This window comes from Tricharina praecox, assembly GCF_024521635.1.
Source record: "Tricharina praecox strain CBS 144465 chromosome Unknown BZA05scaffold_34, whole genome shotgun sequence".
Taxonomy (NCBI): domain Eukaryota; kingdom Fungi; phylum Ascomycota; class Pezizomycetes; order Pezizales; family Pyronemataceae; genus Tricharina; species Tricharina praecox.
The window spans coordinates 45273-71532 of NW_026250436.1; the positions used below are offsets into that span (position 1 = coordinate 45273).

The window sequence follows — 26260 nt, forward strand, 5'->3', positions numbered from 1 at the left end:
GTGAATCGTTAGATACCTTAGTTACCTCCGACGTGGGATCCACTCCCCTTCCCGATCTTCCGGGGGGTGGGAGGGGGGTGAGTGAGTGGGTCCGCTCGTGCCGACCGCCGAGTCGCCGACAGCACCCAACAATCACCCCACGCCAACCGCCGACCGGCCACGGATGGGGACACTCGCATCGCCGCCAGCAGATCGGATAACGTAGAGTACACGCGCAGCCGATCGGCCCAGCCCGAGATTTGATCCCCGGGCAGAGCGAGACACTCGGGTGGTCGGAGCATCACTTACTCCATCCCCACCCCCCGTGGATCGGGCGTCAAGTCCTAGGTACGGTAGTTACCACAGACTAATTGTGCATAGCGTACTCGCGAAACCGAGGCCCGCTCAGGGATTGGAGATGCAACATGAACAAGCCCTGATCAAGCCCTGATGGGCAGCTTTGTGCTCGGGGCGCTTGAGATGATGTACACAAGCTCCGCGATGTCTCGGGGGATGCGGGGGAGGCGAATAACCGCCACACGCACACAAACACACACACGCCCACATATATGCACACACAAACTTGAAGATGATCCACCCCCACTCCTCCTATGCGTGGCTTGCTGGGTACGGTGCCTACAGTGTAGAGTAAACGAGTGGGGTGCTGGACGGAGGCGGGGAAGAAGAAGAAGCAGAAGAAGAAGAACAAAAAGAAGAAGAGGAGGAACCGAGGCGAACACGATGTCTCAGACTCTCCCGTGTGGATGACTGGCCACTGGAGGAACGGCATTCGCCCCCGCCCCCACGCAGTCTGCTTGCCGGCTGCATACCTGGTGGACGAAGAAGGAGAGGGAGAGGAAAGGAGACCACCGTGGAAATGGATGGCTCAAGTTGATCATTGATGGCTTGGATGGCGCACGAGAATCGAGATCATAGATGGCTGGGATGTCGGTATGCTTGCGTACAATACATGCGGTACTTGTACGGAGTCGCGGACGGGCGGCTGGTCGTATGTATGCACCGATAATGTACGGATAGGTACTCCAAGTGCCGTTGCTTTTCTACCTCGGTGGAAGAGGAAAATGGAAATGGTTTCGTGAGCCCGTTCGTATGGAGTAGCTTGAGTTCCCCCCACCCAGTGGCATGGTGGGTGAACTGCTGGGTGAATTGGAAGGTCTATGGTGGAAAGTTCGTATGATTCTTCTTTCCACGGGCAAAGATCGTGTCGGACTCTTCAAGACCGTCGCTGCCGCAATCCTGCCATTCCATTTCATTCAGGAGAAGTGTTTTTCCCGCCGCGGTAGTAGAGTAGTGTACGCCCGCTCGGTTTCTTCCGCATTCTCATGCTGCTGCCGTTGCTGCCGTTGCTGCTGGTGGTGGTGATGTTTGCAAGCGTATGCATAGATACTCCAACCGTAGCCTATTGCCCGACCAACATCCAGAGTAGTTACTTACCCCATAGATACCAATCAGAGATATCCAATCAGCACCCAGAGTTTCGTACGCTAAGATCCCCATTCATTCCACCCGGGTCTCGGAGGGTTTGAGCCTTTGAGGACCCATAGAATCTAGATTATCATGCTCCGGCATATATATCCCAAGCAAGCACCCAACTTCCAAGTACCGTATGTAGACCCCTACAACAGCCGCAAAGCGGCATGCAGGAGATACCTACGGTATCCAGCCTACCTATCCAGCCGTCACCGGGGCAGCGCCGTCATGCATACCAGTCTCCAGATGCTCACTCGTAGGTGAACACCTGGGTATTGGACGAAGGCGCCACCAGCGCTCCGGAACGCGCACCAGACAGCCGGTAACTACTCTAGTATGGGGTAAGTGCGGGTACTAGTAACTAGGCGGATCACTGCAGGGCTGGAGCTACTCCCCGCAATGTCAATATTGTTAACCGGACGTTCTCGCTCTCGCTTCCAGCCAGAGGGGGGGTTGCGCCAAAACGAGGTCGCCATGTGGAGTCTAGACACGAGGTATCGCGATGTAACTCGGATGGCCGGGCGACGGACGACGAAGACGAATCCTTCCAAAGCCGTCTGTCGGTCTGTCGTTCGGTGAACACCGTCAACCAGTGCCCCTCAGCGGTCTTGTCAGGTAGATAGGTGGGTACTTCAGAGCAGCGACACCGACGAGGAAGGCATGACCATTGACGACCCGAAGATGGCGTGAACGGCGTCAACTGACCAGCACGACTAGCGCCGCCGACGACGAAGGCCGCGGCCCGCACGCCGTCATCGGGGAACGGGAGGCACAGGTAGACAACACGGCCAGGTGCTCGGCGCGGACGTGCCTGAGATTAGCAGTGGGGGTGGGTGGTAGTTGATTGCTGTTTGTATGTATGGAGAGTACCCGCTGCTCTCTGCCCCGGGCCTGCACAGTGCTGTAGTACCTACCAGTGCTACCGCAGTAACTACTCGAGTACTCTAGCGAACGTTCTGCAAACCTGCTTTGCTCGGCTAGGAATCAGCATGGAGTGCATACATGCTAACTATTAACCATAGTTGAACGCCAACAAACACTGAATCCTTCTCGCCAAGTAACGAATCTCGACATCTACCGGGCTGCGAAGCATCTACTACTATCTACTACTTTATACATACATTCGGTACTCTACTATACTCTACGTGCGAATTGGCGGGCATCGAGGCCGCAGCAGGCGGTTGGGCTGGGGGATCTACTGGTTAGAGTATGGGTAGAGTGCCTGGAATACCGGCAGAGTAGATAGAGTGGGGTAGAGTGCATAGTGTCGAAAATCAAATACGACCATGCCAATCAACTACTGCCGGCTACTGCAGTGGCTTCAGCCTTCGAGTCTCGCCTGGGGGAAAAAACGAGAGTAAAGTTTAGATACCTACGTGACACAGGTGGCGTTTGATGCTTCAAGATACCGAGACTCCTAGAGTGGAACAGCCTATGGGCACGGTACTAGTAAATATTCCTCACAGGCAATCTGTGGGGTAGATTGTACTATACTGCTAGTATACTCCGTATCGTCGTATACATCAAACCGCCACCCACGAAGCCCCTCAGCCGCGAAGCCGTGAAGCCACGAAGCAACGAAACCAACCACCCAAGCTTAGCACAAAGCAGCCACCTCGTTCCTCGACGGGAGCCATACAGATCTCACGAACGGTCTTCTCCCGGTTCCAAAAAACCACACCACTGGTATCTACATACTTTATAACCGTGAACGACGACGCAGGGAGGAAGAGCTGTAATCCACCGTGGGATCATACCGGTACCGGAACGGCAGTGTATTGCGTGGAAAATGAATCTACATACTATCCGATCGCCGTGCGGCCCACGGTGGTCTATTACTTGTTCTACTCTACGGCACTCTACTCGGCCGTGCAACCGCGTGCTCGCCGAGGCCTCTCGCCATGCAGTATCACAGAGTGCGTACTAGTATTTTCCACGCGGCCACCGCGCTCATTGCTCGGGGATCTTCAGGGAGCGTCTGCGTAACGCAACGTGACCGGACAAGGACAAGGACAAGGACAGGACCGGGAGGTGGCGGGCGGGCACGAGGTGGCCACGAGTCGGCCACGAGACGGTCGGGGGTCGGGAGGGGGCTCGAGGGGGGCTCGATCTCGGTAGATTACATTTTTCAGCACAGAGATGCTCTACAGATGGCAGATGGCTGATCCTGCTGATCGATCGCGAAAAACAAAGAAAATAGAGGAACGAAGAAAGAAGCAAAGAAAAAAGAATGAATGAAAAAAGAATGAATGAAATAAACAAAGAGAAAAAAAAACAACTAAAGACGAAACACGTGATTCGGCAATCGTTCGCGGCGATCCCTATCGCAAGCAAGCAATCGGTGCTCCGGGAACTGGCCCTGTAACCCGTCTCTGATACAGTCCAGCTCCAGCCCCAGCCCAGCCCAGCCCAGCTCCAGTCCAGTCCAGTCCAGTCTAGCTACAGTCCAGTCCAGCTCCAGAGCAGGTAGCCCGCAACATCCCCCGACCTCCAGCAGATAAACGCACAAGCGCCAACCTCCAACCTCCAACCGCTAACCGCTAACCACCGGCTTCACGTGGAAAAGAGAAGAGCAAGAGCAAGAGAAACGGAAAGGGGGCATTGACCGTGACGCCCGCGACCGGCCGCCGTCCGCCGTCCGCTGTCCGCCATACTCTACTCTACCTACTCCATAGCCAGGGTCGCAGTGCATGGTTGCATGGTTGTATGGTTGGATAGTGAATGAAACCCTGAGTTATGGGGGGTTGGGATCGAGGGATCGGGGCATCGGTGATGGGGGGGAGGGGGGGATTGGAGGAGGACTTACGTAAGTAGCACATGGGGAGGAGGAGGAGGAGGAGGAGTGTGCGTGAGAGAGTAGATTACAGACTGCCGGTGGTACACATACCGGTACGTTGCGGTGGGCGTGGGAACAATGCATTCAGAATTCCGGAAGGGGATCGGCCATGGTCCATGGCGATGGTGATACTCTATGATAGGGCCAGCGGATCCAGGAGGGATTGAGTACGTACCGTACCGTGGATGTGACCGGAAGCTGTCGAGACTCAAAACTCGAAAGGCAGCCGACAAACTCGCGCAGAGTTCATCCCGTCCACTCGGGTGGTTAGAGTGCAACATGCAAAGTGAGTGTAAGTGCAGAGTGGAAAGTGTGATTGCCGACATCACCAGTTACCACGTTCACCGAGATTGGAAGTCTGGAATAGTACACCGCACGACAGCTCAGGACAGGTCAGGCCAGCGCCAATCGCGCCTATGTACTACGATCCCAATCCGAAGGGAAATGATAAATCTTGGAAAAGCACACATGCGGGATTTACAGGTATGGCAGGCTGACGAAACCGGAGAATGCCGTAGGGAGGATGTCCGATCGAGACACGACTGGGGCTTTGTAGTTGGGGGGTGAGACCGGGCAGGGACCTGGTGAGACCAACTGTTATGGAGCCTGGAGGTGATGCGAAGGGCATCGGAGGTGATGCCAAGGTGATTCCAAGGTGTGATGTTTGTTACGTACAAAACATAGACCCTATGCGGTCTTTTGAACGTTGAAAGTTGAACTGCTTCCTGTTATTGCTTTTCTGATAGGTATATTATTGCTGGTAGTGGTCGCTCTGTTGTTCACTACCACAGATGCCTATTTCCAAAAGTCATTGGCCTGTTTTCTTTCTTATTATGATACCTACTTTGTTTCTTCATCGAACCACGTTCACCAGTTGTTCGTAACTATCTGTCGAGGGTCTTAGATCTCTCAATATCACGCGCTCGCCGCCGGCCCACGGCTCGACGTTGCGGATCAGCCAGATACGGTATCTACTGTGGGACGCAGCGGAAACGATTCCTTGGCGCGTCTGTTTCAACCCGGAGCTGCGAACACGGCAGAGACCGATGGCCAAGAAGTTGTGAACCGACTGGGGCTCGTTGAGACCAGCTCGGTCGGGGGTGTGACCGAAGGCCAGCGGAGAGGGTTGTTGTCGTTCGATTTGAGAGCGGGCTCTGTCGAAGCTGGGAGCGGGCATGGGAGATGCACGAGCGGGGAAATTTCGCCGACGTCCTTGGCTAGACCAGATACGGCGGGCCAAACGTTCGGAGGGCTCTGGCTTATTTTGTTGACCGGTTGTTTGGTTTTCTCATCTGTCCATCATCATCTCCTCATCTTGCCATTCAACTTGCGGGGGTACCGGTACTTGAGGTTCATCACCTGAAGAACACAGGTAGCTATTTTTCTTCCATTATCGTTTCTCTCTCTAGTCAAATACAATTGGTCTTCTATCTTTAATCAAAGTTGTCTGAGGGTCATCTCGTCCCCCAGTGCTCCACTACCTATCCAGGATTACAGGATTCTAGGATTCCAGGCGGGCAGAGATGGGAGATCTCCCAGAGGCCAGTGATGATATGCAGGCACGCTCCCCTCCCCCCCGCCCCACTTCCACATGCGTATACACCACTCCCACATGCGTACCCTACCTACTCTGCTCTATGTACTTACTCATGAGCACTATATCGTGGCCACGTTTATAGTATCTACTCTACTTGGTACTCGGGTACGGAGGGTTGGAATGGGACGCATCTACCAGCCATCTGGAGCCATCTAGAGCCATCTGGAGGGGAGCTGGATGCTGTTGCAGATGCTATTGGAGATAAGGATACGTCCGAATGGACCGGTGTGAGCGAAACGGCTATTTCCAATCCATTACATCCCATCCCATCCATTCATCCATGCTGCGAATTGACAATCTAGGGTCTGCGCGGAAGGAAGAGTACATAGTGTACTACCCAGTACATGAGGCAGCCAAACCGATTCGCAAGTCAACAAGCGGAAGGCGGAAGGGGCCAAAACAATCAATGCAATCAAGGCGGGAGGAGTCCAGTCTTCAGGCGGAAGCCCGAGGAGTCGAGGCCGAGACTGCACTGCGGTACAGTCGACGGAGAGCAAGACAACATCGCAGATTCGCAGTCGATGGCGGTAGAGTCCGTGGCAGTTGCCGCCGCCAACACCGCCACCACCACCAAACCTCGCAAGTTCGGTTCCGAGCCTCGAGAGCACTTTCGGAGAACTGGCCCAGCCCAGTGCTCACTAATTCAGGACAGTTTTTCTTTTTCTTTTCCTAGTATAACTCGTACTTGTGAGCATCTTGCTGACTCTACTACCGTATATAGTACCCGAATGCTCTTGCTCCTGCTGCCTGCTCCTAGGACCTGCCGAAGCGATAGCGAACGCGAGCAGATCCGCTGTCTGTCGAGAATAGGGGCACACCCACTTACCACAGAGTACTCAGTTACCGGGTAGGTATAGTTATGTACCTGATGTGTACTCTACTCGTACCTGCCTATGGTACAGTACAGTCATCCGCCGCACCCGCAGGCCGCCCCCCTCCCCCCCCTCCTCCCGGTTTCACCCCACACGCACCTTACTATATCTACACGCACCGCACACGCACCGCGAGCGAGTGATGACTTCGCACCCCCAACTGGCCCAAATGGCAACCGCGTCCCGACGGTTCCGAGCACACTACTAACTAACTAATAGTTGCTAGTAGTTACTCTACAAAATGCAGGGACCCAGGATCGAGCGGCGCGGCGCTTGAAACCGCTGCGACGCTTGAGACGCTTGAGACCGCCGTGACAGCCGTGACAGCTGTCGGGGGAGGGCGAGGTCACGGTTTGCCTTTCCCTTCGCGGTGTCCAGTTTGTACATGCCAGTACTAACTGGTACATACTAGAGCAAAGTAGGTACTCGCCGGCCCCCAAGTGTTTCGCTTTTCGCTCTTCGCTTTCGTCCGAGGTTTTGAGACGCTGAGACGCTGAGACTTGGAGGCGGCCGCGCAGGTCAAGTCACGCTCCATCCCTCCTGCCCTCGCTCCTCGGGAGGCGTACTAGTACTACTACCTAGTAGTAGTGGGAGTAGTGGGCAGGCCGGTTTTTCGGGCCCCGATTCCAGGATCTGTGGGGGGGGCTGGAACTCTACTCAGGAGTGCGGCGGGAGCTGCGTGCAAGAGAATTTAAATCGCAAAACGGTGAGAGAGAGAGAGGACAGAGAGAGAGAAACAGCAGACGTAAGTAAGCACTTGTCCGGACTCCGCACGCGACTGCGGCGTTGGATGCAGCACTCAATGGGGAGGGGGAGGGGGGTTTAACCGGCGGACGGGGATGCTGCTGCTGCTGCTGCTAACTAGTGCTGGCGCTGCTGCTGGTCCTGGTGCTGGTACTGGTGCTGGTGTTTTGTGGGGACGGAGGGGCTAGTTTAGCTTGCTTTGGCTGATAATTTAGGGGCTGGCTCCGAGGGATGGCTCCCTCCGAGGGTGGGGGGAAGGCTTGTTCGGCTACCAGGTAGCTATCATAGTGGGATTGGCAGAGAGGGAAGCGGACGAACAGGAGCTGAGGGTTGAAGAAGGCGAGAAGGCTTGTTTGGCCAGCTAGTGGAATGTGGGATTGGCTGGGGGATTGGCTGGGGGACTTCCACGAACAGTCGCAGTGAATATCTGGACGAACAAGAGGAGGAGAGGGGCCAACTCCATATCATAACTGCACTCCATATGATGGCGACATATAGGTGGGCACGACATGCACATCGGTGTCTTACCGCTCGGATGTGATGGCCACGCGAGGATATTTATTGCACCACATACCGGTGCTCGACGACGACAACGACGACGACATGTGCAATCATCGGCTCGGTTTCGAAACCGACAAAAGAAAGCATAAAAGCATAAAAGCATGGAAGCGTGAAAGGGATAGATCATAGATACGCACGCACGCAGGGAAACTGCTCGTGCCCACAGCGCCCTCTCCCCGCATGCGACAGACAGATGGACAGGTGCTATTGCTATACGGTAGTTAGTGTGTAGATTCGTGCTAGTATGGGCATCTACCGGCGTGCTGCGTGTTTTTTATTTCTTTTTTCTCGTCAGAACCAACGTCGTGGATAAAGTTGACGGGTGGATGAAGGTTTCTGCAGCGACGAGGCGGGAGTCCACACTAGCATCGGGAGTGGAAGGAAGGAAGCCGTGGACATCGCATCGGGGGAGAGCGAGAGGGAGGGAGAGAGAGTGAGGGAAAGAAAGAGGCCCACGACGACGACGCCGAATGAGGGAGCGAGCCAACATTGAACCACCGAAGTACCGAGCCGCCGAGCCACCGAGCACCGAACTACCGAAACGCCGAGCCCTCCTCAGGTGGGATATCCTCCGTCCAGCGCGGTCGGCCACCCACGCCTCTTGTCAGTCCGATGACTCGCTGGCTGGCGGCTCGCGGAAGTCACCGAAGCACGGCGGAGAGACACGGCGAGCGCGGCAGAGGCACGAGTCGTAACGACGCTATGCAAGCCCCGCTGCTGCTGCTGCTCGGCCACGAGACGCTTTCCGGACGGATTGGCGTCGGGACTAGGCATTTAGTTAGGTGCTTTTACCTGGGTATGTAACTCCTCCGTCATAGTCACTTCCTTACTCTGGTTCCCCAGTACTAGGTATAATTATTATGGCATCTACCGTAGTCGCCCGCATAGCTCTCCGGGAACAAAGAACGCCCTGCTCTGCCCTGCCCTGTCCGGCCTCAAAGAAGAAGCCCATTCATCACATTCACCGCACACAAAAAATAAAGGCATTGTAGCTGTTTGAACTTTGTGCGAAGGATCCTAGCAATATTACCGAAATACCGGCTTTCAAATTTCCTCCCTCCCCCTCCCTCGCAGAGACAGAGTACTCTGCCTACTAAGCCCGGCCGCTTAGCCTGCACGTCCATTGCTGTGTGTATTATGCTGTAGTGGCTGCTCGTGCTTCTGCTGCTGCTGCTCACCCAAGTTGTCTCCCCGACTCCACGGTTTCGAAATGATATAGTGCCAGCCCTCGCCTCCCCCCCCGTTCCGCCCCCCCACCCCCCTCCTCATAATCCCATGCAGGGCTCGAAAAGCGATCGAAATCGCATTGTTCTATCCCTTCTTTTCCTCTTCATCCTCCTCCTCCTCCTCCTCCTCCTCCTCCTCTGCAGCTCGCTCGCTGTGGTACCGGGCAGAAAGAGGACTGCTGCAATGTGGGTGCTCCCTCCTCCTCCACCCTTCACCCTCCGTGATCGTCATCGCATATCCCATCTTATATCCTAGACTCCCACACTCCCACACTCCTAGCCCGCTACATGCCCCCCAGCTATCGGGATTACCTCCACCTCTTCTCCCCTTCTCCCCCCCTCTTCCCTTCTCTTCCCTTCTCTTCTCTTCTTCCCCTTCACTCTTCGACAGTGCCTGACCCCGTCCGTTCGATCATGCAGCAGCGACAGCAGCAGCAGTACACGTCCGTCGAACCATGGCGTATTATCCATATCCACTCAGTCTCGATCCGCTGCCCTCCCACCTCCGGCCCGGGCTCATCGTGATCTCCGTTCTCGCCCTCCTCTCCCTCTTCGGTACCGTCGCCGCCGCCTCGTTCATCGTCTACCGCCTCTTCAACCGCAAACGCTACCAAGCCGCCCCGCTCCGCTACAACCAATCCCTCATCCTGATCCTGAACCTCCTCATCGCCGACATCCAGCAGGCCCTGTCCTTTGCCTTCTCGCTGCACTGGATTAGGAACAATGCCATCCTTGCGCCCACCGGAATCTGCAATGCCCAGGGCTGGCTGGTGCAGATTGGTGATGTGTCGAGTGGCCTCTTCTCGCTCGCAATCGCCCTCCAGACCTTCTACATCATCGTGCTCCAGAGGAAGCTCGAGTACAGGACTTTCCTCTGGTGCGTCGGTGGCATCTGGGCCTTCTGTCTGACCGTCTCACTCGTAAGCCCGTTAATGCACTTGGGCGAACAGCTCTTTGTCAGCGCGGGTGCGTGGTGCTGGATCTCGGATAAGTACCATGACGAGGTGCGTTTTCACTTTCACTTGCACTTTCACGGTACAATGACGAACTAATCGTGCACAGCGCCTTCTTGTCCATTACCTCTGGATCTTTATCTGTGAATTTGGACAGTTGCTCCTCTACGCTAGTTTGTCCCCCCACCCGCCGTCTCATCGATAGCAGTACAATAGTAGTGTAGTGCCCCTCACTGACACCTTCGCCTAGTCATCTCAATCTTCCTGCGTCGCAATGCCACCCTGGCCCAAGTCTCGGGCGTGCAAACGCGCACCATCCAGCGCGTGGCGCGACTGATGCTCGTCTACCCGATAGCTTACACCTGCTTGACGCTCCCCCTCGCCGCCTTCCGCATGGCCTCCCACTCGCGAAACCGACCCCCGGACAGCGTGCTCCTCTTCGCGGGCGCCTGCATGGCCTCCTGCGGCTGGGTCGACGTGCTCCTCTACCTCGTGACGCGGCGCACCATCGTCAGTCTACAGCAACACTCGATGGTATCCCGCAACACGGGGAGCGAAGGGGGCGGAGCAGCGGGGAATGACATTCAGCTGTCGCGGGGCGCGACCATGTACGGCCCTGGAACCGTCATCAATGCGGGAAACGGCGAGAGTGATTCCCGGGCAAGCTCGCAGGAGGGCTTCGTCAAGATGCAGCAGGAGGTGCAGGTCCTGTTTGAGGACGCCCTGAGCCCGAGGGCGGCGGCCGCCGGAGAGGGTCTGCCCATGGGGAACTCGGTCAATGTTTCCATTGGGAGGTGATTTTGCTCAAGTATCGTCTGCGTATGTATGTACACTTGTGCTGTTGTGTTGTCTTGGGTCGCAATTGATTGGGAGTACGGTACGGATCTGGAGTTGTATGTGTCACGATTTTTTGGCCTTGTTACTGTTTTCTTTTTTTCTTTTTTTCTTTTTGTCTTTTTTTCTCTTTTTCTTTTTTTCTCTTTTTCTTTTTTTCCTTTAGATGCCCTTTCATCTTTTTTCATCTTCTTAGATACGGTCTCTTTTCTTTTGTTCTATCTATTGGCTTGCTCTGCTCCACTCGCTTCGTTCGGAATAGGGGGAGGAGAAGGGAGGGGGGGCCATGGCTGTAAGTATGCTTTGCTGGAAATAAAGATGTACATGAGGTAGGTAGTATGTAGGTTGTGTATGTAGGTTGTGTAATCAACAGGATCAGGCGAGGCGAATCATTTGGATAAAATAATACATAATACCGCGATTGAGTGCGCTTACATATGTGCTTACATACTTTATGCCGACCGCGGGAGTTGTTAATAGACAGTTGGTTGGTGGTGATCCCTGAAGTTGAGCTCGGTGGAGCGGATATACTCCGCCGCTGCCTCGCCGTCGTTGTTACTGGACTGGATAGGCAGGTCCTTAGGTGGATGGGTAGGTGGATATAGAGCATGATCGAACGGCAATAGATGGGATCACTGAATGCAGAGCAGGATTGCAAATCAAAGCAAAGCAGAGCAAAGCAGAGCTGAGCAGGTAGGAAGGCAGGTGAATAGGTGGAGTAGTTGTGGGACCATTGGGATGGGAAAACACGCTGGTCGAGATGCGGGAATTGCGGGGTACTCTGTACATGGACATCCACTGGTCCTCAGATCGGATGAGTAGTCTCGTTCACCCCATTGATGCGTATGGGGGTGGGGAAGATGCGCGGAGGAGCGGGCTGGGGGAGGTGGGGGTGGGGATGGGGTTACGTACAGGATGTCAAGTGATTACCAGTGAGGATGTCAAGTCAAATGAACTGGTGGAGCGCTGGGTGTCTCGGATCGGGATCGGGAGCGGTGTCATAGTTTATCACCCATGGGGGCCAGCTGCCAGTGCCGAAGGAGGCCAACGCCGAACGGACGGACGGACGGCTTGCCGTGGAACTACCGGTATCATGGTACGCTGCGGTAAGGTACGATATGGTGTACTACGGGACATAACCAACGCAGGGTACGGTCGTGGATAGGGAGTCGTGACGGAAGGGGATGGTGACGGATAGTGATTGTTTCGTCCCATACCTCCACAGTCCACCACTCGGTCGTGAAGCGAATTTTGGCGCCGTCTTTCCCCGCAATTGTAATTAGAACCACAGGCCATCGGCCATCACAAGTGCAGATCCACCGCCACCACTAATACCGTGCAGTGACGGCGTGCGCCTCCAACTTCCAAGCCCTCCAAGCCCGCCACGAGCCCGCTATATACTTGTGCACCCCGCTATTTGTGCAGCCCTATGCTAGTGAACCAAACTTCAAACCATGACGGTAGCGGTATTCCATTGCTTCTATCGGGATCCCCTTCTATTTATGATACTCGGCAGTAGATCTTCCTTGCCCCCCCCCCCCGCCCCCCCCGAGCGCCACCGGACCAGCGGATGCAGTAGTTACCGACCGGTCATTTACGCCCACCTCCTGCAGCACTTGGCTTCAACCACCTATATACCCAACATCCCACTACACACCCGCCAACCCCGCGATCCCGTCCCTTACACTCCCGACCGCGCAAGCTACCACAACCGCGACTCCCAACGCAACCATAGCCAGACTCCCCATCGCGGCGGCCCTGGGCTCTCCCCTTTGTAGCAACCACGCGGTCGCCACAGCACTGCCATTAGCGCCCAGTGCGACACCTCGGACTACATACTCGCCCTCCCCTACTCCCAGCAGCCGCAATATTCGCGGTCCCACGAGCACGCCAAAGATCCCCGAGGTGATGCACAGTACCGCGAGGAACTGCGTGTCCCCGCCTAAGTTTGCGACAGCGGGCTGGGCGAGTGCCAGGGTCAGGCTGCGGGCGGAGAAGGCGAGCGCGCGGGCGGGCGCGATGCCGAGCGTGGAGCAGAGAAGGGGGTAGAGGGTTAGGCTGCCGACGGAGAGGAGGAGCGTGGGCAGCACGATCAAAGGCAGGTGTGAGAGCAGCGCGCTGCGGTGGCTGTACATTGGCAAGGCCAGCGCGACGATCGAGACGTCTAGGAGCGCGGCGAAGATGTTGCCTGCGCCTGGGGGGGCGAGGGAGGGGGTGGAGCGGAAGAGCGATAGGTATGTGCTCGGGGTCTTGTAGGTCTTTAGGGCGTGCTTGAACGGTGTGTGTGTGCTGGCGGAGAGCAAGTAGACGCCCAGGATCGTCAGCGCGGCGCAGGTGAGTACCGGGTGGAGCATGCGCTGGTACTGTGGAGGCACCCGCCGCGCCAGCAGGAAGAATAGCGTGGTAAGGCTCAGGTGCGCGGGCATGACGTAGCCGGTGCTGTACAGCACCGGCAGCGAGCCCAAAAACAGTGCCCCATACGTAATCTCGTCGAAATATGTAGTCCCCACCGCCGCCATCCTCTGCGCGCGCGACGGCGGTGGGCTCCGCGGTGGGGTTGCAACCCCCAGTGCCGGTGCCGGAGACGGCGTTCGCGAAGGAACATGCCGCCCGTGGATGAGCCGCTCCGGCAATCGTGTGCACAACGGTCCCACCCCGCGCAGCCGCTGCGTCTCCGCCGTCGGCTGTGGTGCCGGCGGCATAGACACCGTACTCGACGGCAGCAACGCCGTCTGCGATTCCGGCATCTCCGCGAGCTGTATTCCCCCATCATCCTCATCCTCATCCCTGGCCCTCCGCGCCTTCGGCAGGACCATTTGCAGGCCGCGGACGATGTAGACCGTCGCCGCGGTAGCCACGACAAAGCCGACCACTGTCCGCATCAGCCCCCCATCCCACCATCCCACCATCCCAACCCATCCCCCAGCTCGAAGGAACTTACAGAAAACCCCCACAATCTTCCCCACCTCCGCGGCGCCCACGCTCGGCGACAGTGGGAGGAGCACAAACGACGGCACGAAGAAGAGGTTGATATACTTGAGGGCGAACGCCGCCTATTCTCCCCCGCATCAGCTCCCGTCGCCCGGACTCTCAAGAGGGCACGTCACTTACGGGCACATCCACCACCGCAACCACGGCCTTAACCCTCCTCCCGCCCACCACCGGCTCGAGCGCGATCAGCCCGAGAAAGAGTAGCAGCATTGCCGCCACACTCGCGGGGAAGGCGACGCCCGAAAGCCGGATCACGCTGTCGAGGCCCCATAGCGCCACGAGGGTCAGTACGGTCCCTAAAGGGACGAGAAGCCAGGCCCGGCAGAGCCGGAAGAGTTGCTGCTTTATCGTCTGGATGCGGCGGGGTCAGTGTCTGGAGATTGGAGGAGAGGAGGGGACGGACTATGGACATCGCGGCAGCAAGGTCGCCGACTAGTGCGCTGTCGGGCCGTATGAGTTGCGACATCGTGAGGGCACTCTGAACGTATAGCTGCTGCTTTATGGTTCGCGAGGCGGGTGGGAGGAGTCGCGTGCGCGAGTGAGAGGGAGTTGTGGATGACGCATGGAATGTCTGGATGTATGACGCAGACGCAGGGTGTCGCTGGCCATGTGTTAGCGCTGGAGATTGACAGAGGCGACGGCTGCTTAAGGGTTATCCGAGAGCCAAGAGGCAATGATCCCTGTCAGTCCCTGGTTCGTCATGGAATATGCCTCGTCAAGACATGTGCCACTGAGCATCAAGCGGAAAGGTTAAGTTTGAGGTCCCCATAGTTTAGACATGCCAATGCAAAAATAAATGATGCTCTCTCTCCGAGCATCAAGCATCAAGTTACGCTACTATACATCTTCCCAGCCATCGGCAATAAGATGCCCTGAACGAGTGCATCGTCTCAATTCATCAACGTGAAATTCCATCACGCATATCCATTAGCTAAATACAAATCACGGCCTATCGCACTCAATAATGAGTGCCTCAAGTTTCTTTCTGGTCGACTCGACCAATACTCCCCTACGCACAGCCAGTCAGTCAGTAGTGATCAGTGATTATCGGAACGGAATGAATACGTACTCTCTCTCCAGCAAACCCATCAACATGCCCAGCTTCCCCTCGCGGATCTCCGCGGGCACAGGATCATGCACACTCTCACTGTCCACAGCCTCATCCGCTGCGACGACCAAATCCTCCACCAAGTCGCCCACGCGCAGGGTACGACTGCCGAGAGCGCCGAGCCCATCGCCGCCCGCCACACGCTCCGAGATGCGGTCGACCTCCTTCGCCCACTTCTTCTCCGCGTCGGACAAGCCGACCTCGCTCTCGGTGATGAGCCGTTTCAGCAGTGCGTCCGCGCGCTTCTGCATCTCCTCCTGCCGGGTGATGAAGGCCTCGACTCGCTCGCTGACGTTGCGGGTCTTGATGGTAGATAGCCGCGCGTGGATGTTGTGCAGCGCCTCAAGCTGCTTGCTGTATTCCAGTCGCTGAGCGGCTGCGCGGTCGTACATCTCCTGGGCGCCGGTCATGAGGGCCGAAAACTCGGTTGAGAGTGTGTCGCGGGCGTTTTCGAGGTGCCTGAGGGTTTCGGCTGTGAAGACGATTGGCTTTTTGGCATCTCTGGATATGCTGTGGAGGAACCCGGGAAGATTCGAAGGCTTGGTGAATTTGGGGCTGGGCTTATAGGGTGGCTGCAGGATATTGAGTGGTTGTGGTACGGGAATTGGGGGTGCCGACTTCCTTTGTGACTGAGACTTTGTGCTCATCGAGAAGGAAGATTCTGATTGGCCGAAGCGTGAGGAGTTGAAAGAGGTCTCGGTGTACTCGGCGAACCGGCGGGAGGAAGGCTGTAGTGTAATGGTATCATTCGAGTCTTCGAACGGCAAGAAGGAGTCCGGTTCATCGAATGCCTTGCTTGAGAAGCCGTCGGGAAGTTTGGCGATGATAATGTAGCCGATGTAGGCTTCGTAGAGCACGGTGCAGCCCTCCACCGGAAAGCCTGGAGTCGCGCAGATTTCCTGAATCTGCGTACGCGGTGCTTTCTGAAGTGTCTTCACGAGGAAGTCATCGTCTTCTTGGTCGTCGAGAACAGCCTCGAGCTTGCTCAGCCAGCCCTTCATCGAGAAGAGGGTTACGCCAATAATACTATTGACGAACAACATCTGCGCCGAGTGCGGGTCCCTCGTGAAAGTCGGCCAACTGCTGTGTTTCGATCCCTCGCCGGCGTTGAATGGGAGGTTTACGGTTTCGTAGTGTGAGATCATGGGGAGATTCTGAGTCTCCAGTGACTTCATCCCCTTCTTGCCAATCCACTTGGCCGTGATCGGTTCTTCTTCCAGACAAATGTCAAGCTTCCCATTCGAGTAGATGATTCCAATAACACCGATTGGCCCCACCTCCAGATGGAAAATGTCGCAGGCAGCAGGAAGGTCATCACCCATCGGTTCCGGAGGTGCAGGTTCGAACAGGAACGGGCCTTGCAGAACTGGAGTTGGCCCAACCACCGTTGGCCTCATCAAGCACGTCGGGGTGAGTCCTTTCGGCGTATCAAACGAGGTTTGCGCATTGACAATATTCTGCCGCTGATTCAGGACATCATTGATCCACTTGGTCTGATGCCGATTCGTAACTTTCGCTTCCGGCGTAGTCTGCTCATCGAAAGATTGTTCGGCGGTGATCTCGAGTGATAATCTCTGAATGTAACCCTGTGGAGCATCCCAGCGACTCGGAACAATCGGACTGAGCGAGTACATGTCACCACTTCGCATCAATATGTAGAGCGTGAGTGGCCGCCAGCTCTGTTCGCCCGAGCCGAAGCAACACGCCGCCGGCTCCATCTCGTCCGAATCTGCTGCGAAACCACCGACATGGCGCTTTCGGCCGCCCAGCGCGTACAGATCTAGAGACTGGTCAGGTACCTCGAACGATAGGTCGTTGCCGATGAGGAAGTCGTAGGTTCTGTGTCCGAATCATCAGCCGTGCAGCTCATCACCGGGGATGCGGATCATACCGGACATAACCATCCGCCGTCAGAACGATCAAGGAAGCGCCCTCGACGCTCAGAGGATGCCACAGAACTCGCACTATCCTCGCGCCGGTATCGACATTGTGGTGGCCTCTGCCGATCCGATGGAAGCTAAATCGATCAGCCGGTTGCTCTACACGCAGCACTCCCACACAGGCAACCCACTGTGGCACCACCGGTCTGGCTGCATCCCGTTTAAGGAACCCCTCTCCAGGAAGCACACAGACGGCCACCTCCTTCTCTCCGACGATCGCCAGGTACAAATCATCTTGGCTGATCTCGAGTTGTCTAATCTCGAAGTCGATCTGCGGGATATTCAAAGCCTGGATAGTGGTCAATACCAGCAGCAGTAGCGACAGCAGTCCCCGCATTCTCACCGTGACGAACCTTGTATTCCCTGTGTCCCACCTTCTTCGCCTCCTCTGCGACCACATCGAGACCCGGGTGCCTCGCCTTGAGATCCTGAAGGTCTGCACATCGCACCTTGTTTCCGCGGCCAACAAAGATCTCCGAGCCTCGAGTCGCGATCAATCGTTTTGGAGACACACCGGAGGTAGAATCGGAGGGGGTCGAGGGTGTGAATGTTGAGGGCGTGCTAAACAAATCGTACCCCGTCGAGGGCTTGCTTAGCCAGGAAAGTTGTTCCTCCACAACCTTCGCCATCGCGTGTTTTTTGTTCGGGACTAGTTGTGCGACCGGTTTTTTTGCGTGTAGTAATTGGACTGCGAGTGTTGAGATGGTGACGGTGGTGGTGGTGGGGAAGTCGTGTCGTTGTCGTGTTATAGGCTAGTTGTCGGCAAAGTCTTGGGAATATTAGAGGTAAGGTGACGCGTGTGAGGGAAGTTGGGTTTCTGGTTCCAAATCTCACAGACCATTCTTTCTCACCAGCGTGTTCTCCGACAACCAACCAACACCACACACTCACTCACTCACCACTCAACACATCCCCACACAGCTATGGCCACCATTCCCAGGAAGATTAACACCGTTCAGAACTTGGATGCGCCGTCCAGCTATTTTGAGAAGCGAGAGGTTCGTGCTGTGCTTCCTTTGTCGCATTAATTCTTTGTCTTCACATGAGCAATTACAGCGACTGACGCACTCCTGTCCGCACAGACCAAACGCCAGCGTACCGGCGACGCTCCCGCCGCACGCGAAGACCCTCTCAAGGACGCGGCGACTCTCTATGTTGGCAATCTGTACCTCCTCCGTCTCGACCCCCTTCCACCGCCTACTTTCACTAACAACCACACGCACAGCTCCTTCTACACAACCGAAGAGCAAATACACGAGCTCTTCAGCAAATGCGGCGAGATCAAGCGTCTGGTGATGGGACTGGACCGCTTCAACAAGACTCCCTGCGGCTTCTGTTTTGTCGAGTACTACACGCACACGGATGCGCTGGACGCGATGAAATACGTTGGCGGCACCAAGCTCGACGAACGTATCATCCGTACCGACCTTGATCCTGGATTCAAGGAAGGACGGCAGTACGGTCGTGGTCCGACCGGAGGCCAGGTTAGAGATTACTACCGTGAGGACTATGATCCGGGCCGTGGAGGCTACGGCGGCCGAGAGCAGAGAATTGCAGGGAAGAATTAGGTTCTTGCTCGACTTGTTGGGAACTGATGCGACGAGGAGCGTGTATTTGTACTTACTTGAATGCTGCTGCCATTTGCGAGGACTTTTGTTCTGGCACTTCTGTTGGTGATGAGCCTTTCTTCTACCTGGTTTACCCGGCAATCGTGACACAATCATGAAATTCGAAGTATCTCAAGCTCGTGAGTTCACCATGCCAGATTTCACCGACTAGTAACTGTGAGAAGATATTATACGTCTTAGCACAAACACATCTAATACCGTACATACACGTAAACCAGCTCTCCCTTCCAATCATGACAGAATCCTCTATAGCATCTGCATGTTCTAGCGATACCTAACCTTCTGCCCTCCGCGCGCCTCCATCTTCGCCTGCCGCTTACTTGCGCCCGCCTGTTGCTCCTCCTGCGGCTGCGACATCTGCGGCATCCCCGGCACAGACCCTCCCGCAAAGCCTTTATACAAGCCCCAGGCGAGATAACCGGCATACGCGGGCACGACCAGTCCGACCCACCACGCCCACTCTCCGAGGACACCGACCAATCCCAGGCAAATCCACGTGACGTGCACGATATCCCACAGGTACTCGGTCACGCCCTTGGCGGCCATGTCCTCGCCGGGGTTAAACAGCTCGCCGTTGGCGGCGAAGCGCGGCCGTCCAAGCTTGTCGAGGTAGTACTCCGTGAGCAACGACGGCGCCGAGAGGAGGAGGTATTTGGTGAGCGAGCCGCGCAGGTAGATGAGCCGGTAGATGATGAAGACCGCGTGCAGCGCTGCCGTGATCATGTGTGTTCGACGCAGGGTGAGCGTGTTGGTGCGCGCCAGGGATTTAGAGGCTTTCTGGACGGTGTTAGTTATCTATTAGGATGAGTGGGATGGGTAAGCGTACATTTGCCATGATTGTGGATGGTTGTGGTGGTAGTTGTGGAGATGGTTGTCGGAAGTTGAACAGGAGATGGATGGTCAAGTACACCATCTGTCTCCGTCATTGGTCTCGCCGACCCTGCACTAAGGGAGCAACAAATATGTGGCCAGTATGAACGCCGCTAGTTACTGGTGGTTTGAGCCGCAGACACCCGGACTCCGAGAACCCTTCACTACACTTCGACATGAGGAATTGCCCGAGGTGGACATTGAGGTAAGCTTGTTATTGACCGAGGGGAATTGTTCTCGAGACCATGAACCAAATTTCTTACGAGTCACCTCTGCAATCTTGAAGGCGAAGTAGAATAGGTACCCAGGTGGAGCACACTCAGACATGCCTATTTAGAGTACCTAGAGCCTCTTAGAAATAGAGTTATCTCTGCATTTCCAAGGCATTGAGAACAAACAAACTTTTCGTATGAATGGAAAGGTTTACATAAGAGGAATATTCTCTCAAGTCTGAACCACGCATTATTCAGAAACCCATTCAGAGGTGACGGTAAATCGCCAAGTCACTTCACCGAACCGAATCAGGACCAGAACACCCCACACAAACCCGCATCGGGTAGGAGACCAATCGTTTTCGGCGCTTCCAAAAAATTTCGGCTGATTGAGTGTGGAGAAAGGAACAACGTTGAGCACTTGAGCACACCTAGAACACTTGCCTAGAACACTTACCTGTCCTCACACCTCTCCAAGGCCACCCCGTCTGTCATCCATCTCCTTCCCCGCCAGCCAGGTGAGCTTCTAAGAACCTCAGCGGACTACCGAAATAATACGGCCAAAGCTCTCGCTAACTTTGCAAAAGTCCACGTTGTCACTCACCATGGCCGCCGCTTCTCCCGTCTCCACCCCCGCCGCCGGTGCTGCCGCCGCCGACAAGAAGGCCGTCATCAAGCCCGAGCGCCCCGACGAGGATGCGTACCACGCGGCCGAGGCTGTAGCCAAGAAGGCGGTCGAGGAAGTACAAGCGAAGCTGGTATATACCTACATCACACCATCGCATCCACCCAACACAGCTGACGAAAGGGGGGGTGCAGGACGAGGTCCGGGCAAAGATCGACCTGGCGAAATCCGGAAACTCCAGAAACCCGCGGCAGCAGGAGCTCAAGGTCGAACTTGCCGACATTCGGTCTCAGGTTGCCGACAAGAAGGGTTCTCGCTCCAAGACTGAGGAGCAGATCTCGACGCTTCAGGACAGCATCAATGCCCGCGTCAAGGAGCTCAATGCGAAGAAGAATAGGCTGCCTTACCGCACCCTCGCCGATCTCGAGGCGGCCGTCTTCAAGCTCGATAAGGATGTTGAGAGCGGAATGATGAAGATTGTCGATGAAAAGAAGGCAATCCAGGAGATCAACAACCTGAGCAGACAGAAGAAGACCTTTGGCGAGATGGACACTGCACAGAAGAGCATCGATGCCGACCGTGCCAGACTGAAGGAGTTGAAGGACCAGAAGCAGGATCCCGTCCTGAAGGAGCTCAACGAGAGGTACGACGCTTTGGACAAGGAGTTCAAGGCGATCAAGGCCGAGCAGAACTCTGCGTAAATAACCACCCAGCCACTTTTCGCACTCCCGGGCTAACATCCACCAGCTACGAGAACCTCAGCGCCCTCCAGAGCGAACGTGACCGGCTCCAGGCCATCCGCCAGGAGAAGTCGCAAGCGCTCAAGCAGATCCATGGGGATTTCATCCGAAGCCGTAACGCATACCGGAACTACGAACGGGAAGCGCGCAAGATCCGCGACGAGCGCCGAGCCAAGGAGCAAGCCGAGTACCATCTCCAGAAGAAGCGTGCCGTCGCGGCCGCGAAGCTCGAGAAAGCCTCGATTCCCGCTTACGCTGAGGAGATCATCGCTTGCGAAAATCTCATCATCTTCTTTGACCCTAGCTCTGCTGAGGCTGCCCGGAAGGCCAAGAATGTGGCTGCTCCCCGTGAGCTCGCGGCGAAGGCTGTCCATGATGTTAAGCCCTTTGAGGGAAAGCAGGGCAAGGAGCTTGTCAAGGTGCAGGAGGATTACTTCGTCGGCACCGGAGGAAAGAAGAAGAAGGGCAAGAAGACCCGTGCTCCCGCCGATGAGACCTCCGAGGCTGCTGCCCCCGCCGCGCCTACAAAGATCAACCTTAACGTTGGACTGCTCGAGGAGCTGGCCAAGGTTGATGTGCCGACACCCGCTAGTGCTGATGAACTGCCCCACGTGCTCGCGAAGCTGAGGGAAAAGCTTCAGTACTACAAAGAAAACCAGGACAAGGTCACCCAGGCGGTTAGTACTCCGAAAACCTACAAATCATGAAATGGTTAGCTGACGAAGTGATACGATAGAACATCGCCAAGGCCCAGAAGGAGATCGACAAGCTTGAGGGGGCCGACGAGTCCGCCGAAGCTGAGGCCTCCCCCGTCGCCGCCTCTCCTGCCGTCGAAGAGGAGAAGGCGGAGGAAGAGGTGAAAGAAGAGAAGGAGGTGAAGGGGGAGAACGAAGAGAAGGAGGACAAGGAGGAGGCCCCTCCTACTTCCACCGAAGCCGTGTCTGAGGAGGAACCGAAGGAGGAGACCGCCGCCGAGTCGTAAACGAACCCAAGAGCTCTAGTAGATAGTGGCGGGCTCATAAAGCCCGTGGACACGACGCTGTAGATGGTGCTGGGGGAGTTGACGAGTGAGAGCGAAAGCGACTGTTGTTTGTACTTAGGTGTTTCCTTCCTGTATTTTACTTTCTGGGGGAAAAAGCATTCTCTTTTGTCGGATCAGGAGGGGTTGGTGGGGGTTAAAGTGGGAGATAATAGATTATTTTCTTGTTTCTCTTCATTACTATCCAGACAATGGCGAGACGTACTGTCCGAGTATCCTGTCTGCCGTCTGGACAACCGGCCGGTTCGCAGCGGCCCACTTCTTCTGCTCACCGCCTGGGCAATGCGAGGTAGAGTGTACCAAGGATATACCCAGAAATGGTGATCCGGTCTCTCCCTCGAAGGGGCCGGGTAGCCTACTGCTCCGACTTCTGGTTCACGAAGAATGACATGTCTCGAGTGATATGTCGTGCCCTCACTCGATTGTGAAACAAAGGGATCTCGTAGATCTGCAGGTATCTCAAAAGAGATGATAAAGGTTGAGCCAAACCTACACCGAGCGAGTGATGTAGCTGAGTTGGGCTGCAAGCCTCTCTTCAAACAAGTCTGTACCTTCCTTCCCTACCCTTTTCGACCACCCGCACTCTCCCATCAACCAGACACCCTCGCTCTACCACAACTACCTGTTTCCCCAACCACCATCACCACCCAACAAACATTCCTTACCATCACGAAATGCCTCCCTCCAAAGTTACCGATGCAGGCATGAGCAGCTCCAATAAGCCTCCGCTTACACCGCCTAGCTCGGACAACGACACCGACGACTTCTCCCCAAGTAGCATGTTAACCCTAACTGTCAAGATTGACAGTCCAGACATGGACGATATACCCTATCCCGTAGAGATCAGACTAGAGACCGACGGCTTCGGCGCATTCGCCGGCGTTTCCGGCACCGTCGATCCCAGCAATCTTAGCAAGCTCAGCTCGACGGCCCTAGCCTTGGGCGGCAGCTACGACAGCATCGACGACGACGCTATCACCGATGACAGCGACGACGAGATGCCCCCGCTCGTGGCCAGCGGCAGCTCCGAGCTGTCGGACCCCGTCTCGGCGAACATCTCCGACCCCGAAGGCTCCAGCGACGTCGAGTTCGAGAACGTCGAATTCGAGACCGGCCTCCAGTCGCCGATCATCATCTCGTCGTCGAGCGTCATCCCATCGGAGAGCGACTGGCCCAGCTCCGAATCCGACCCCGACGACGAGGAGGAGACCACCTCAAACTCCACCTTCAAGCTGGTGTACACACCCAACAAGTGCACCGAGTCGCCTCTTGCGCCGCTGCTGCTGCTCCGCATCCCGTGCGTCAACGGCTCGCAGTCGGGCGCCATCCACTTCCACCCGCTGTTCTCGTGGTCGGCAATGGCCGTGCCGCCTTCGAACCTCCGCAGTGCGATCTCTCTGCGGGAGACCAGCGGCCGCCAGACGACGCTGTGCTCGTCGCATTTCCTGCCGGGCATCCCCTCGCGCCTATTCCCGCTCACCATGTACGAGGTCCTGAACGCTGTCTACTCGAAGCTGGAGATCGTGTATAGCCCCTGGGAGTTGGGAGCGGGCCCCCAAGATGGATGGTACGCCGAGTGGTGCGGCGAGCAGGTGCACTATGCTGGCCTCACGCTGCAGGATTACCTCGACGATGCGAGGGAGAAGAACCTGGCCGTCGCGGTGTTCGGGCTTAGGTCCACGGAGGGCTGTGACTGGGTTGAGGATATAGGGTTTGGTGGCATGGAGGAGTGGATGGTGGCGAGAGAGGGCCGCAGGATGAGGGATAATTGGGTGGAGGATCCGGATAGTGTTGTTTGGTTGCGTACGGGAGTGATGGGTGGGTAGATGGGTTGCCGAGCTAGAGATTTCTTGTGGCCTTTTAATGATTTGATTTTGTTTTGCATAGAAGATACGGCTGATAGATTTATTTTTTCAATTGTTGGATTTGACCAAGGCTGTTGATGGTCTACAATGTACTTAGTTGAGGTCGATCGCCGAGGAGTTAACATTGCGAGTGCTACAGTATTATTAGTGTTTATACCTAGCGTACTAATTGCAATTGCTGTTTGGAGTTCCGTTTTATCCGCCTCAGGTCAATCGAACTCTGCGGAGCGTATGAGCCTGTAACTACTCTAGTGTTCTGCAGGGCCCGTAGCGAGTGATGCCCAATGCACGACTACATGACGTCAACCCCGACGTCATAGATCACGGTGATCCCCAACGCCGCTCCTTCGTATATATCGCAACCCCGCCAATTCCTCTTCTACACCACCCCAACTACACGATGACACACACAGACATCCTCCTCTCCGGCGCGTTCGCGGCGTTCACGGTCGACCTCCTCGTCTACCCACTGGACACGATCAAGACCCGCCTCCAATCCCCGGCGCATCGGCACCTTCCCTTATTCGGCGGTTTATACCAAGGCCTTGGCCCCGTCATCCTGGCGACGCTCCCCAGCTCCGCCGTCTTCTTCACGACATACGAGTTCGTGCGCTCGCACCTGCCGCCCGACCGCGTCGCCAGCAACATGCTCGCCTCGTCTGTCGCCGAGATCGCCGCTTGCGCGGTTGTGACTCCTGCGGAGGTCGTGAAGCAGAATGCGCAGGTTGTGCAGAAGGGTGCTGGGGCGGGGGCGGGGGCGGGGAAGGGGGTGGGGAAGGAGGTGGGCGCGGTGCTGCAGGCGTTTAGGGGGATACGACGCACGAGGGATCTGTGGACGGGCTATGTCGCCCTCGTGGCTAGGAATCTGCCGTACGTGGCGCTGCAGTTCCCCGCGTTCGAGTGGTTGAAGGCTCGCTGGTGTCCGAAGGATGCGGGGGGGCTAGAGACCGCCGTGTGGAGTGGGGTGGCGGCTGGTAGTGCGGGAGTCGGCGCCGCGTGGGTCACGACGCCGGTCGATGTCGTCAAGACGAGGATTATGCTCGCTGCTGGGGAGGCGGGCGGCGGAACGAAGATTAGGGGCGTGGTCGCTGATATCCTTAGGGAGGAGGGCGTGAGGGGCCTCTGGAGGGGCGCGGGGATTAGAGCTGCGTGGACCATGCTGGGCAGTGGGCTGTATCTGGGCGTGTATGAGGGGAGTAAGGTGTGGTTGGAGGAGAGGAGGAGGGGGAAGGAGGAGCAGGTGAGGATTTAGATGCGGGGAGATATACGGTATGATGGAGAAATGTACAATGTGTAGACTAGATCTTAGACTAGACCGGACGGTGGAGTAATGTATGATAGAATAGAGTACGGTACAGTGCTGTCTCGGGTCTTCAGATATAGAACGATCACTCATTCTCCTGAGCGCAGAAAGGAACCCCTTGATTTCCTCTTGAGAATCAACCAAGCTGGATTATCGTAGAGTAATGAACCCGTCATCGAGGAGGAGTGACTCAGAGGTTGGCTACGTCGATACGAAGATGACCTCCGTAGTATCTCACTCGCACGCGGAGTGATGTGGATGATGCGGAATTGGCCGGTTGATGTTCTGGCTCTACAGATGGCTCTACAGATGGCTCTACAACGGGTTCACTTTATAAGTTTAGATGCAGTGATATATACGGTATTATATAGATGGAGAAATGTACGATATGTAGACTACCTAGACTACTTAGACTATACTGGACGGCGGAGTAATGTGGAATAGAATAGAGTACGGTACAGTGCTGTCTCGGATTTCCATATTTCTCCTGAGCGCAGAAAGGTTCCCCACATCTTTGAAACCCCTTTACTTCCTCTAGAGAATCAACCATGCTGGATTTAAGGAGAGGTATGAACCCGTCATCCAGGAGGAGTGACTAAGAGGTTGGGTAGGTACGTCGATACGAAGGTGAGCTCCCTGGGATATCACTCGCAACCGGAGTGATGCGGATGTTGCGGAATTGGCCGGTCGATTTTCTGGCTCTACAAAGTGTGGGTTAGAGTTCGGGTATCATACGTCGGTACGAAGATGACCACCGTGATATCTCACTCGCAAGCGGAGTGATGCGGATGATGCGGAACTGGCCGGTTGATGTTCTGGCTCTACAAATGGCCCATACGAGTGACC

The 26260-nt window shown here is 55.9% G+C and overlaps 9 protein-coding genes across 9 annotated transcripts; 5 read left to right on the forward strand and 4 right to left on the reverse strand.

The window, feature by feature from the left end:
* Window positions 1-273: 273 nt before the first annotated feature.
* BZA05DRAFT_183960 (uncharacterized protein) lies at window positions 274-938 on the reverse strand. Its single transcript, XM_051479333.1, has one exon. The coding sequence runs from the start codon at window positions 767-769 to the stop codon at window positions 347-349; it is 423 nt and encodes a 140-aa protein (XP_051335442.1). The 5' UTR covers window positions 770-938; the 3' UTR covers window positions 274-346.
* An 8724-nt stretch (window positions 939-9662) lies between these two features.
* On the forward strand, window positions 9663-11167 carry BZA05DRAFT_184027 (G protein-coupled glucose receptor regulating Gpa2-domain-containing protein). The gene is made up of 3 exons (XM_051479334.1): window positions 9663-10310; window positions 10369-10432; window positions 10510-11167. The coding sequence occupies exons 1-3, from the start codon at window positions 9762-9764 to the stop codon at window positions 11055-11057; spliced, it is 1161 nt and encodes a 386-aa protein (XP_051335443.1). The 5' UTR covers window positions 9663-9761; the 3' UTR covers window positions 11058-11167.
* Window positions 11168-12327: 1160 nt separating this feature from the next.
* Window positions 12328-14696, reverse strand: BZA05DRAFT_379412 (LrgB-like family-domain-containing protein). The gene is made up of 4 exons (XM_051481884.1): window positions 14488-14696; window positions 14205-14435; window positions 14035-14146; window positions 12328-13965 (listed from the first exon to the last, which is right to left on the reverse strand). The coding sequence occupies exons 1-4, from the start codon at window positions 14548-14550 to the stop codon at window positions 12743-12745; spliced, it is 1629 nt and encodes a 542-aa protein (XP_051335444.1). The 5' UTR covers window positions 14551-14696; the 3' UTR covers window positions 12328-12742.
* Window positions 14697-14839: 143 nt separating this feature from the next.
* BZA05DRAFT_410947 (uncharacterized protein) lies at window positions 14840-17937 on the reverse strand. The gene is made up of 5 exons (XM_051484950.1): window positions 17486-17937; window positions 17264-17421; window positions 17084-17209; window positions 15154-17031; window positions 14840-15093 (listed from the first exon to the last, which is right to left on the reverse strand). The coding sequence occupies exons 1-5, from the start codon at window positions 17759-17761 to the stop codon at window positions 15027-15029; spliced, it is 2505 nt and encodes an 834-aa protein (XP_051335445.1). The 5' UTR covers window positions 17762-17937; the 3' UTR covers window positions 14840-15026.
* Window positions 17938-17959: 22 nt separating this feature from the next.
* Window positions 17960-18823, forward strand: BZA05DRAFT_410950 (uncharacterized protein). The gene is made up of 3 exons (XM_051484951.1): window positions 17960-18130; window positions 18215-18297; window positions 18358-18823. Exons 1-3 carry the CDS (start codon window positions 18056-18058, stop codon window positions 18698-18700), a joined length of 501 nt encoding a protein of 166 aa, XP_051335446.1. The 5' UTR covers window positions 17960-18055; the 3' UTR covers window positions 18701-18823.
* Window positions 18824-19024: 201 nt separating this feature from the next.
* BZA05DRAFT_422188 (uncharacterized protein) lies at window positions 19025-19595 on the reverse strand (the record flags this gene model as incomplete). The annotated part of the gene is made up of 2 exons (XM_051485778.1): window positions 19025-19537; window positions 19587-19595. 2 exons carry the CDS (start codon window positions 19593-19595, stop codon window positions 19025-19027), a joined length of 522 nt encoding a protein of 173 aa, XP_051335447.1.
* An 828-nt stretch (window positions 19596-20423) lies between these two features.
* On the forward strand, window positions 20424-22189 carry BZA05DRAFT_343840 (uncharacterized protein; the record flags this gene model as incomplete). Its single annotated transcript, XM_051481097.1, has 4 exons — window positions 20424-20600; window positions 20662-21164; window positions 21215-21884; window positions 21944-22189. Coding segments are annotated over 4 exons (1596 nt in total), but the record flags the coding sequence as incomplete, so codon positions are not given.
* Window positions 22190-22699: 510 nt separating this feature from the next.
* BZA05DRAFT_410954 (uncharacterized protein) lies at window positions 22700-24219 on the forward strand. Its single transcript, XM_051484952.1, has one exon. It carries the CDS (start codon window positions 22921-22923, stop codon window positions 24070-24072), a length of 1152 nt encoding a protein of 383 aa, XP_051335449.1. The 5' UTR covers window positions 22700-22920; the 3' UTR covers window positions 24073-24219.
* Window positions 24220-24511: 292 nt separating this feature from the next.
* BZA05DRAFT_448797 (mitochondrial carrier protein-like protein) lies at window positions 24512-25363 on the forward strand (the record flags this gene model as incomplete). Its single annotated transcript, XM_051487290.1, has 1 exon — window positions 24512-25363. The coding sequence occupies one exon, from the start codon at window positions 24512-24514 to the stop codon at window positions 25361-25363; it is 852 nt and encodes a 283-aa protein (XP_051335450.1).
* Window positions 25364-26260: the final 897 nt, after the last annotated feature.

What these genes read in the sequence shown, in the direction of transcription:
- BZA05DRAFT_184027 (XM_051479334.1), top strand. Translation starts at nt 9,762, where the DNA reads ATGGCGTATTATCCATATCCACTCAGTCTCGATCCGCTGCCCTCCCAC. An exon ending in CGGATAAGTACCATGACGAG is followed by an intron (nt 10,311 to 10,368) that starts GTGCGTTTTCAC and finishes AATCGTGCACAG; the next exon opens with CGCCTTCTTGTCCATTACCT. An exon ending in ACAGTTGCTCCTCTACGCTA is followed by an intron (nt 10,433 to 10,509) that starts GTTTGTCCCCCC and finishes ACCTTCGCCTAG; the next exon opens with TCATCTCAATCTTCCTGCGT.
- BZA05DRAFT_379412 (XM_051481884.1), bottom strand. Translation starts at nt 14,550, where the DNA reads ATGTCGCAACTCATACGGCCCGACAGCGCACTAGTCGGCGACCTTGCT. An exon ending in TTGCGGTGGTGGATGTGCCC is followed by an intron (nt 14,147 to 14,204) that starts GTAAGTGACGTG and finishes GGGGGAGAATAG; the next exon opens with GCGGCGTTCGCCCTCAAGTA. An exon ending in GAAGATTGTGGGGGTTTTCT is followed by an intron (nt 13,966 to 14,034) that starts GTAAGTTCCTTC and finishes TGATGCGGACAG; the next exon opens with TGGTCGGCTTTGTCGTGGCT.
- BZA05DRAFT_410950 (XM_051484951.1), top strand. Translation starts at nt 18,056, where the DNA reads ATGGCCACCATTCCCAGGAAGATTAACACCGTTCAGAACTTGGATGCG. An exon ending in GCTATTTTGAGAAGCGAGAG is followed by an intron (nt 18,131 to 18,214) that starts GTTCGTGCTGTG and finishes CTGTCCGCACAG; the next exon opens with ACCAAACGCCAGCGTACCGG. An exon ending in ACTCTCTATGTTGGCAATCT is followed by an intron (nt 18,298 to 18,357) that starts GTACCTCCTCCG and finishes CCACACGCACAG; the next exon opens with CTCCTTCTACACAACCGAAG.
- BZA05DRAFT_183960 (XM_051479333.1), bottom strand. Translation starts at nt 769, where the DNA reads ATGCCGTTCCTCCAGTGGCCAGTCATCCACACGGGAGAGTCTGAGACA.
- BZA05DRAFT_410947 (XM_051484950.1), bottom strand. Translation starts at nt 17,761, where the DNA reads ATGGCGAAGGTTGTGGAGGAACAACTTTCCTGGCTAAGCAAGCCCTCG. An exon ending in ACGGCGGATGGTTATGTCCG is followed by an intron (nt 17,032 to 17,083) that starts GTATGATCCGCA and finishes ATTCGGACACAG; the next exon opens with AACCTACGACTTCCTCATCG. An exon ending in ATGGGTTTGCTGGAGAGAGA is followed by an intron (nt 15,094 to 15,153) that starts GTACGTATTCAT and finishes GGCTGTGCGTAG; the next exon opens with GGGAGTATTGGTCGAGTCGA.
- BZA05DRAFT_410954 (XM_051484952.1), top strand. Translation starts at nt 22,921, where the DNA reads ATGCCTCCCTCCAAAGTTACCGATGCAGGCATGAGCAGCTCCAATAAG.